Here is a 12,236-nt window from a genome sequence, read left to right on the forward strand (position 1 = left end):
GTTTATGCATAACAATTATCTAGAGAGATCTTAGGGTTTTAACAATGGTATCAGAGCAATCTCTAGTTAATTGTTGTTATTTTTTCTTTTTTATTATAATTTTTATCATTTGTCGTTACTGTTTAATGCCAGCGATGTGCATTGCTACATCTATTATGTGATGTCCTCCAATGAGACAATGGACCGATTAATGATACACATCGATATACATGAACATAATGTACGGACATGCACATCAAAGGCACTAACTAATAGGACAAAGCAAATGGTGTCCATGGTGTTAGGAGTAGATTGCAATCTCGGGGAAAGAAAGGTACAAATATGTGTGGCAAAAGAAACCATGATGGCAAAGCTAGTGCAAGAAGGTGGTTCCTCACATTATTTCATTGGGGGAACAAGAGTTCGTCAACATTGCAGAGGAGATAGGAGCCATGGTGGAAGACAACCAGTAAATTAAATTGGTTGGACAATTATGTTTTTGTAAATGAGCTATAAAAATCTAGATAAGTGAAGTGTGAAACTTGAACAATTTGATTATTAGGTTTTGGAGGTCAGTAAACTGCTTCTCGGCATGGGCCTTCTAAGGAGAGCTTTGGATTGGATGCACTTTTGAAGCTAAAATGAGAGTGCACTTATGAATTTTTCCATGGAAGCAGGTTCCCAGGACAAGGGTCCACAGGTGAAAAGTGCTTTGTTTTCAAGATGTCCACCATCGTACCCGCTTCTCAATTGGATTTGGTGAATAAAATGCAACGGACAAGCTCTGGGGACCTATGACATGCAGATAGAGTTTGACCACAGCCGACGAACATTAGATTAGGTGACCATGACTTGTTATGTGTATGACCCAAGGTAGCATATTATAAATGTCATAACAAATGTAGTCAAAGGATTTCAACTGTGTTAAAGAGCGTAGCTGGCTTGAGTATTCACACAGCATGCATGATCTTCTAACAATTGCGACATGTGAAATGAAAGAGGAGGATATAGAAGCTCATTGTCTGTTTTGGGAGTGCATCAATGAGGTGATGGAAAACCATGGCTGTGAAAGGGGGGATTTCTTTGGTTTCATGGCAGATGAGACATATGCTAGCTAGAATGCAGTTCAACATGTGTTCAATGGTGGGAAAAAATAACATCCTCACAAATAGGGAGAGGTCCTGCCTATTTCATTAGGCGCAAAGCATGGTTGCCCACAAAACAAAGTATGTGTGCACCACATCTTAAGGTGAGCATAAAGTAATGTATGAGAAGTGGCGCATGGCTCCTGCCAGTGAAGCTACACGAGAGCTACATCAGTAGAGGCTCGATTAATACACTAATGGTGGCACAAAGGTCATGTCATGGATAGGAATATTTCAGCAATGGTCTCTTGGTTGAGCTGGTGGGAGGTGCGCATAGAACATTGGGTTCAATCATGACAACAATAGAGAGAAGTAATGATGGTCCAAATACCCCAAGAATAAACCTAGTAGAAAGCAAGGGGAAGGATATAGACGCAAGATTTCTCTTTATGATGAATGTAGTATCGATATGGCTTGCAAGGGAAGGATATAGATGTAAGCGTTCTCTTTATGATGATGCAGAAAGCAAGCATTAGAGTTGACTTGCAAGGGAAGGATATAGACGCAAGATTTCTCTTTATGATGCATGTACTACCGATATGGTAAATATAATTTTTCAAAGCACTAAGGCAGTCTCTTACTCTCAAGGCAAACATATACGGAGAGGACCAAGCTTGGAGAAACTAATAGAATGGCCACCAGCCCAAGTGGTCCGAACAGTCAATGAGGTAGGTGATGGAACACCCACGTATAAGGTGTGACCTGCCCCCTAACCCAGTGACAAAGACACCGCGCGTCACAAGAGACCAACCCCATTGCTATGGTCATTAATATTGATGATGAGGCCATGCATCTTCCGGAGTATAATGTGCATGTACGAGACCACAAATATGCAGGGAGGACACGAAAGATCAATTTTAAGGAGCAGGATACAACCACTACTCCTAAAAGAACGGCAACGAATTTAAGCTTCTGAAATACTCTAGAATCACTCATTCTTTCGTTTCGTCCGGATACATGCATAAGCTAGTCTTAAAACAATGACATGAGAAATCGATGCAAGTGGAGTTGGCTACTGGGAAACTTCTCACCACTTGCCCATGAGATAGATATGATTCAATTCTCATTAGGTGAGAATCCAACGCAGTGCATATTCAAAGTTTTAGCCTTGGAATTATATGATGGAATTTTGGGAATGGATTGACTCGTCGAAAATCAAGCTAATATCCTTTGCCACAAAGGGAACCCTCTTATAAACCATCTCTCACTTGGGGCATGTCCAAAGGGGGGGGAGGGGGGCAGTGAGGGGGTGAGTGGGGTGTGTGAGGTGATTCTTTACATTCTTTACTTGCAAAAATTCTTAAAAATATTTGGGTGATCAAACTTGTCAAATCTTTATTCTTCACTTATAAAAATTCTTAAAATATTTGTGTGATAAAATTTGAGATGTTATTTGATTATATTTGGGTCCCAAATAAATATCTCTAAAGATCTCTACCAACTAGACTTACTTCAGTGTTTCCATCCCAACTTGTATCTTAGAAATATCTCTTGTTTTGTCTTCACAATATACGAGTTTTGAGATTAAATGAAAAAAATCTATTTATGTAGAATTTTAAACTACAACTCTCTCTCTCTCTCTCTCTCTCTCTTGTTTCTTAGTAGCAATTTGTCCTTCTCCTCACTGCCTGAACAAAGCTTTTTGTGTGAACAGTAGATGAGCCTTCACCTAGAACGGCCCTTCTTGCAGCTTCTCTGAGCTTGGCAGCTCTCCTTCTCATCTCCCTCCCTTCTCCTTGGTGAAAGACTGCTTTTACAACTGTTTCCACTTCTCCAATGCCCACCTTGCCATCATCCTCCTGCCTCTTGATGCTCAACCCTACCTTCCAAATGTCAGCCACAAACTTGCAATTTGTGGTCTGGTCGGACATCATGGGAAACGGGATCGTGGGCACTCCCATGCTCAAGCTCTCCAATGTTGAATTCCATCCACAATGAGTAAGAAACACACCCACGGAAGGGTGCAACAGCACTTGTAGCTGAGGCGCCCATGGAATAATCATCCCATAATCCTTCGTCTCTTCCAAAAACTTATCTGGCAAAACGTTTGATACATTCTGCAGAGACGACCTAGGTCTCATTACCCAAAGAAACGGCTGCTTGCATGCCTTGATACCCAGGGCAATACTGCATAGATCATCATCAGGGGGGCAAAGAACACTTCCAAAGGAGATATACAGCACAGATTGCTCTTGTTGGCTATCCAGCCACCTTATGCAGTCGCTGTTATCCTGCAGCAAGCTTGCGCCGACACTGGTATCCTTCATGTCGCTGCCATCCAAGAAGGCAGAGGGCAATAGAGGCCCAACGAGAAAGACCGGAAAGGATGCGGCGGCTGATTGCAGAACCTCGCAAGCTTCCCTCTCGAGCTCGTCATAGGAGTTGATGATGACTGCGTCACAGCTCTGCAGTGTTTCAAACTGCTCTTTTACTGTTTTGAAGAGGACGCCGTTGAGGTCGTCTATGTGGAGGAAAGTGGGGAAGCTTGAAGGGCGAAGAGGGGGCACGCCGGGTATATTATAAGTCACCATATCATCCTTCCTGTAGGGGAAGAAGCCGTCAGAGACAAGCATGGGTACATGGTAGTAGATGGAGAAGACGGAGGCAGACTGTGTCCAGAAGAAAGCATTGGGGATGTTGAGCTCCACTGCAACACTGTGAGCCCATGGGCAGATAGACCCAAACACAACGCAGCTCACTGGTGGACGCTTCTTGTTCAAGCTCTTCACAAGGTCCCTGAGAGGGGCTTCCATGTTTAACGTGCCCTCGTGAAACTCTTGCCACCTTGGGTTTATGTCTGTGTAATCAAAATCAGAGGGTAACCCATTATCAATCCACACAAAACGAAGGTTATCATCATCTCCATCGCGATTTGATTTGGAGCGCGTCTCCTGGATGCGCTTGTGGTTGTGCTCGTTGTTGACGAAGGTGACGATGAAGTTGTGACGGGTGATTAGAGATTTGGCAAACTGCACCATGGGATTGATGTGGCCTTGGAGAGGGTAAGGTACCATGACGGCATGAAGCTTCGTGTTGTGGGGAGTTTCATGATGGGTATGGACACTGTGATAGCTGTTGTTTTCATTACCGGAGAGGTGCAGAGTGTGTAGAAGGCTTTTGGCCATGGCTTCGGCGTGAGGGGGCGGGTATTGATAATCAGCCATTGTATGTCGCTTAGCTTGACTCTGTGTCCGTGTGTGTGCGCGCGCGCGCGAGAGAGAGAGAGAGAGAGAGAGAGAGAGAAGGTGATTTAGCTTACGAGGCACACAGCAGAAGAGATTAGAAAGAGAGAGAGAGAGATTTAGTTGGCAAGGCACAAACACGAGAAGAGATTGCATGACCACACAGAGAACAGACGCCTATCATTACCATCCACGTCCCTCTTGATCGACGCCCACGGGACACACGCCGCCATCCACTTCTCAACAACCAGTTCAACAAACCCGTCCCTCTTGCAGCAGTGGCACGGCTGCTCAATCTCATCTTATCTACAGAATTATTATTTTAAAATAAAAATAAAAATAAAATAAAGCATTTCCAAACATTGTTTCCTTAATGTAAACAAGTGGAAATTCCTTCCACGATGGCCTGCCAAATTCCAATTAGAGTGAGTGTGTGTGTGGGTGCTCCGCCGTGTGAGCCAAAGATTGCCAAATCGACGAGGGGTTTCCTAACTTTTTCAAATTAAATCCAACTAGATTTAGTAGAGAGAGAGAGAGAGAGAGAGGTATTAACGTTGGTAGAATGCAATACGAGGGCACGAGGGTATATACGACCAACGGTGGGTGTCAAATCCATAAGGGGCTTTAAAAAGTGAAAATTTTGAATAAATCATATTAAAGCAAAGCAAATTGAAAGAGCCTTCTCAAAAAATAAAATAAAATTCGTAATATAAGGAAGACTCACGAGAGTGGTATGGAGAGAAAAGTCTCATCATCTTGGTATTTTACCTCTCTTACATAAATGTATGACATACCACATATCATGAGAATGCAAACCCCAAGAGAAATCTAACCACAAATCCAATTATCATCATTCTTCTCCTAGAAGAACCCCAAGGCTTTCAATCATAGTTTTTCTCGAGAGGACCCCTATGGATATTGTAAAATCGACCACTTTAAAGGCCTTTGCCTTTGGGGTACGCCAAAAAAAAAACCGTCCTTTGGTGTAATTTTCACGGCTCAAATTGAGAAAAAGTGGCTGTGATTTTGATTAACCTTGATTTTAAAGATTCGAAATTTCAAAATTTTAGTTATAAATGTGCATTTTAGTTAGTAGATGCCCTCTCTCTATGGTGCTATGAGACCCTGGCACTGGCACTGGCACTGTAGCACAATCTACATAAAATTTTAAAAAAATAAAGAGTTTCCAAACATTGTTTGTTTAAATATGTCTCGACCTGTGAAAAAAAACCATCCTGTAGTGTAATTTTCATGGCCCAAATTGAGAAAACCAGTTGTAATTTTGACAACCTTGATTTTAAAGATTCGACACTTTGAAATTTTAGTTATAAGTATGCATTTTTCAGTAAAAACAGGTCTGTTGATCTTGAAGGTTATCCTTTTCTTTCATTGGTTAGCATTTTTCCTTAATTTTGACATTTAATTATTGGTTGAAGGTATTCTAGTTGCCCCTTCCCACCAAGGGTTGGATGAGGGCTTCAATGTCTATTAGTACATTTCCTCTCTCTTTGTTAGTATGAAACTACCAATAGGGATTTAATATTCACGTGATCACAAGATTTTTTGTGATAATAAAACATGTGAACCAGTTATTCACATGTTCTCATGTTACCGTTCACAAAATAACAGTCTTTTGGCCATGGCTTCAGCGTGAGGGGGCGAGTATTGATAATCAGCCATTGTAATATGTCGCTTAGCTTGACTCTGTGTGTGTGTGTACGCACGCGAGAGAGAGAGAGAGAGAGAGAGAGAGAGAGAGAGAAGGAAGGTGATTTAGCTTACGAGGCACACAGCAGAAGAGATTAGATGGATGAGAGAGAGAGAGAGAGAGAGAGAGAGAGAGAGAGAGAGAGATTTAGCTGGACAAACACGACAAGAGATTGCATGACTACACAGAGAATAGATTAAATGGACGCCTATCATTACCATCCACGTCCCTCTTGATCGACGCCCACGAGACACACGCCGCCATTCACTACTCAACAACTAGTTCAACAAACCTGTAGCAGTGGACTGTGGCACGGTTGCTCAATCACATCTTATCTACAGAATTATTTTTAAAATAAAAATAAAAATAAAATAAAGCAGTTCCAAACATTGTTTCTTTAATGTAAACAAGTGGAAATTCCTTCCACGATGGCCTGCCAAATTCCAATTAGAGTGAGTGTGTGTGTGTGTGGGCGCTCCGCCATGTGAGATTTAGAGAGAGAGAGAGAGGTATTAACGTCGGTAGAATGCAACACGAGGGCACGAGGGCATATACGACCAACGGTGGGTGTCAAATCCATAAGGGGCTTTAAAAAGTGAAAATTTTGAATCAATCATACTAAAGCAAAGCAAATTGAAAGAGCCTTCTCAAAAAATAAAATAAAATTCGTAATATAAGGAAGACTCACTAGAGTGGTATGGAGAGAAAAGTCTCTTACATAAATGTATGACATACCACATATCATGAGAATGCAAACACCAAGAGAAATCCAACCACAAATCCAATTATCATCACTCTTCTCCTAGAAGAACCCCAAGGCTTTAAATATTCAATCATAGTTTTTCTCGAGAGGACCCCTATGGATATTGTAAAATCGACCACTTTAAAGGCCTTTGTCTTTGGGGTACGCCAAAAAAAACCATCCTTTGGTGTAATTTTCATGGCTCAAATTGAGAAAAAACTGGCTATAATTTTGATTAACCTTGATTTTAAAGATTCAAAATTTCAAAATTTTAGTTATAAATGTGCATTTTAGTTAGTAGATGCCCTCTCTCTATGTTGCTATGAGACCCTGGCAGCACTGGCACTGGCACTGTAGCACAATCTACATAAAATTTAAAAAAAATAAAGAGTTTCCAAACATTGTTTGTTTAAATATGTCTCGACCTATGAAAAAAAAAACCATCCTTTAGTGTAATTTTCATGGCCCAAATTGAGAAAACCAGTTGTAATTTTGACAACCTTGATTTTAAAGATTCGACACTTTGAAATTTTAGTTATAAGTATGCATTTTTCAGTAAAAACAGGTCTGTTGATCTTGAAGGTTATCCTTTTCTTTCATTGGTTAGAATTTTTCCTTAATTTTGACATTTAATTGTTGGTTGAAGGTATTCTAGTTGCCCCTTCCCACCAAGGGTTGGATGAGGGCTTCAATATCTATTAGTACATTCCCTCTCTCTTTGTTAGTATGAGACTGCCAATAATGTAGGAGATGAGGTGATCTATTGAAGGGTGTAGAAAAATTTTTCAACATTGAATTCAAAATCGCAACAAAATGCCATTTGCAACAAGAGACTTAAAAAACTGAAGGTGTAATTTTAGTTATTTAAATTATTGGCACGTATTAAAATTGAAATCATTGGCTTAAATTTCATGACATCAAACAAACAATAATACCAGATTTATAATCATTGATTTTAAGAAATTCAAATTATTAAAATGTAAATTAAATTGTCGACCACAAATTTAATCAAACGATTTAGACGTTTGAAGGGGCTTAATAAAAACACACTTGGGAGATTTATGCCAGTACCTATTTAGGGAATCAAGGGATTGGAAGGAATTTTGTAGTTCTAAAGCCAACACTTTCCTATCTAGAAAATTGCATTCTAGAGCTATATCACTATTGCTTCTCAATCTAGCTAATGATTTTGATCTATGAAGTGTTTCATTTCGTATACGAAGAATGCTTCCTCAATCTAGGAAGTGTGCTTGTGATCTAGGAAATTCCAAGAAGTGATATAATAAATAAAAGAGTAACTCTTAGTCTAGGAGGTGTTTTAATTCTTGTATGGAGAATTCCAAGAAGTGATATAATAAATAAAAGAGTAACTCTTAGTCTAGGAGGTGTTTTAATTCTTGTATGGGGAATCCTTTCTCGATCTAGGAAATGTTGTTATGAGATTCCAAGAAGTTATGAGTTTCTATATAGAAAAATCTTCTTAACCTAGGAGAATGTGGTTGTGATCTAGGAAATTTTTATAATTATATCAACTCCTATGTGGAAAATATCATTGATAGTCATATAATTGTACACACACTTGTAGTATCTTTTAATTGTTAGCTAGCTAGCATATTCGGGCAATAACCCAAATATGACTATATATTCAGGTTATTGCCCGAATTCACAAGCGAGCACTAAGTGCTCACAAGCGAGCACTTATTAATGAATTGTTTAAGGTCGCAAACCTTAACGAATCATAGGCATCGATTCAAATTAATGCGAGCGTGATCGTCCAAATCAATTTTTAAACAGAGATCCTCTCTCTCTCTCTCTCTCTCTCTCTCTCTCTCTCTCTCTCTCTCTCTCTCTCTCTCTCTCTCTCTCGATTCAAACTGCGCATGATCGTCCAAATCAAAATTTTTTTAAAAATGAACATTTCTGATTCGTGTCTTTCTCTTTACCACCCATTTGACTCTACCAATGAGGTGCATAGTGACAAAAAGCCTTTTTATAGACCTATGTGCCGGCTATATTGAGGCGGTGAGAGCGATCTGGAAAAATCATATTTTTTCACTTCAACCTAAGGTTTTTTTTCCTTCACTTTGGCCTAAGGTTTTTTTTTTCTCCACTTTGGCCTAAGGTTTTTTTTTCGTCTAAAGTTCAGCCCTTGATTAAACTAGTTAATGTGAATGAAAATTTGGCACCCATATTCAGAGAATTATCCCCGCATACCCTACCTAGCAACCACTAGAGCGACATGGCTAACCAAAACCCCGACTACGAGAAAAAGGTAGGGATGGTGCTAGAGATGATGCATCATCCTCACATATGTAACCACTACCTCACCACAAAGCGGTGGCAAGGGTAACTGGGCAAGAGGAGGCATGGCCGGTACTATATGCTCAGGGCTCACATGGCTAACCAAAACCCCAACTACAAATGGTAGAGATGGTGCATTATCCCTGCATACCCTACCTAGCAGCCACCAGAGAATGGTAGAGATGATGGATGGTGCATCATCCTCCACGTACCCAACCTAAGCACCCACCACCAACACCTCCTGAGACGACCACCACGAGCTGGTGGGGAGGGTAGGTGGGCGAGAGGAGGCATGGCTTGGATTATGCTCAGGGCTCACTCCGAGAGAAAACTGGTCTCTAAGGAAAGCTCTCCCACCCCTCGAGAATCCCTACTACAAATGCCACGCCATGTCTCCCCTCCTCGCCCGAGAGGAGGTAGATGAAGCAGCAAAAGGCCCCGAGTGTGACGGCGGTGAGTATGGCACGATGGGGGGTGTCGACATGATCTCCAACAACAACATACATACATACATACGATGTAGTGTTACACAAGGACATACAAATAGAAAACATAAAATTAAAAATAGAGTAGCCTTGTTAGGGTTAGCATAGAAAGCCCTATGCATGCTCTTTATGCTAACCCTAACCGAGCTCATAGAGTGTCGTATGCATGCAAGCTTTATAGATGCACAGACCTCTCTTGCATATGCATAGAGTTAATAGCGCTCTCTATGCATCGATAGAGTTCATCGAGATCTATGCATGCATAGATCTCATTGAGGGCTCTATGCATACATAGAGAGCTCATAGAGCGCTCTATGCATAGAGGGCTTTATACATTAACATAGTTCTTTCTATGTATGCATAGAGCTAGCTCTCTATGTAAATGCATAGAGAGCTCTATGAATGCATAGATCTCAGTGAGAGCTCTCTATGAGCTTTATGCATACATAGATAGCTTTTAAAAAAATCCAAAATAAAGCTATCTATGAGCTTTATGCATACGTAGACATCTTTTAAAAAAATCTATCTCTATGAGCTTTATACATACGTAGATAGCTAAAACAAAACCCAAAGTAACACAAAGCATGGGAAAGGGTCAAAGCATAAAAACTTAAAAGAGAGCATGATGGAGTTGGATTAATACAAGAGGACATGATCTACTCGAATCAAAAGAACCTGCAAACAAAGTAGGGCATAAAAATAAGAAGCCTGATTAGGATATGTATAGAGGCATACATAGGAATGTTTTTTAAAAAGCACCCAGTTAGGATTAGTAAAGAGAGCCCTGTGCATGCTCTCTATGCTAACCCTATCCTATGCTCATAGAGCCCTATGCATGTATAGAGACTCCATTGGATGCATTCTACACATGCATAGAGAGTGTGAGGACCCCACTATTATATGCACATTATAAAGCCCTATGCATGTATAGAGACTCCATTGGATGCATTCTACACATGCATAGAGAGTGTGAGGACCCCACTGTTACATGCACATTATGTGTGCATATACTAGGACGCTAACCCACATTAGGCTTGTGAGCATGGGAGCATGGTAACAAGCTCTAGTGGAGCATGGGTTAGGACTAACCTTAAGGAGGGTTAAGGTTAGGGTCAGGCATCCACCAAGGGTCACACATGGGAAATGGAGAGTCAAGAGTCACTTGAGGGCCTTCCTATATAATAGGGGCATGGGACACACTCAAGGGAGGCTTGGAGGGTTGGAGGCTTGGAGGCTTAGGCTATGGTCTCTTGATGTTATCTTGAGGCTAGGTTATGTTATGCTCTCTTGTGTAGAGGATCATCCCTTGGGCGGCTCGGGGGGGTGGTCAGGTGGATGAGTTTTTGCCTGATTTATGCATGTTTATGCATAACAATTATCTAGAGAGATCTTAGGGTTTTAACAGTGGTATCAAAGCAATCTCTAGTTAATTGTTGTTATTTTTTCTTTTTTATTATAATTTTTGGTATTTTTTTGAAGTAAATTTTAATATTTACTAATAAAAATGTTATTTTGTTGATTTGTGTTAATGATTTGCACATGGATCGTCGATATGGCAATTGGAATGCATGCTACTTCTATTCAATGGACGAATCGACATTGCGGGGGAATTTCATGAGTATTTTTTCTTATTTTTTGTGGTTTAAAATAAGCATTAATGGAAATTTTTACAAAAATGCCACATATTTTACTGTGGATATTTTTGGTAGAATGGACTCCCTAAATGTCTAGAATTTTTAGGAATATTTTCCTAATTTTTTAGAGCATTTTTATGGTTAAAAATGTATTTTTTATACATTTTTGCGGGTTTTTTCGCGGGTATGTGATCAAATTTCTGCCAATTTTCTATTAAAATGCAATAGCGGGCAGCATGTTGATGCATTGAATGCTCTCCCGTGTGCGTAGGACCCTCTTCGTCTCTCAATTTTGAATTTTCTTCTATTATGAATAACAAGATTAATTAAAAATTAACCTCTCTGATTAACAGAGAGAGAAGAGATGGGGTGGAGAGAGTGGAGATTATTTGGAGAAGGAGGAGAGAGGAGAGCGGAGATTATTTGGAGAAGAAGGAGAGAGGAGAGTGGAGAGGGAGACCTCCTCTCTCTCTCCCATGCTTTTGCGCACACGCGTGGTGGGGGGGACTGCTGCGTTGCCCGCCGGCGGACAAACGCCCCCCCCCCCCCCCCCCCCCAAAAAAAATTCCATAAGCTTTGAATAAAGCTTATTAAGCTTTGTTTTTTTTAATGAGTTTTTTCAAAAAAAAGCTTGGAAAAAGCCTTAAAAATAGAGGAAATTTGACATTTGAGAAAAAAAAAATCTTTGGAAATTTCTGAAATTTTTTCTCTTAAAACCTTTTGGCTTTTCATTTTCCGGAAAACCTTTTGGCTTTTCGCTTTCCTGAAACCTTTTGGCTTTCCGAATTCCAAAAATTTTTTTGACCTTTCAAATTTCGAACACTTTTGACCTTTCACATTCCGATTTTTTTTTCGTCTTTTCATTTTCCCGAAACTGTTGGCTTTCCGTAATCCAAGAAAACCGTTGGGATTCTGAAATTTTTTGACTGTTCGTATTCTAAATGCGTTCGGGGTAAATTACAAATTTTAAAAAATTCCTAAAAATTAGTGAAAAATTAGATAAAGGTTATTTTAAATTTCTAGAAAATGTGGGGTTGGTGTTTGGCATGTGGTGTGTCCA

The 12,236-nt window shown here is 40.2% G+C and overlaps 1 protein-coding gene across 1 annotated transcript; it reads right to left on the minus strand.

Annotated features, from left to right (window-relative positions):
- Positions 1-2,704: 2,704 nt before the first annotated feature.
- On the minus strand, positions 2,705-4,402 carry LOC147622131 (crocetin glucosyltransferase, chloroplastic-like). Its single transcript, XM_086823681.1, has one exon. It carries the CDS (start codon positions 4,286-4,288, stop codon positions 2,723-2,725), a length of 1,566 nt encoding a protein of 521 aa, XP_086679807.1. The 5' UTR covers positions 4,289-4,402; the 3' UTR covers positions 2,705-2,722.
- Positions 4,403-12,236: the final 7,834 nt, after the last annotated feature.

The sequence above is a fragment of the Cibotium barometz genome, chromosome 29 (genome assembly GCF_041138505.1).
Source record: "Cibotium barometz isolate CiBa-2024 chromosome 29, ASM4113850v1, whole genome shotgun sequence".
Lineage (NCBI taxonomy): Eukaryota > Viridiplantae > Streptophyta > Polypodiopsida > Cyatheales > Cibotiaceae > Cibotium > Cibotium barometz.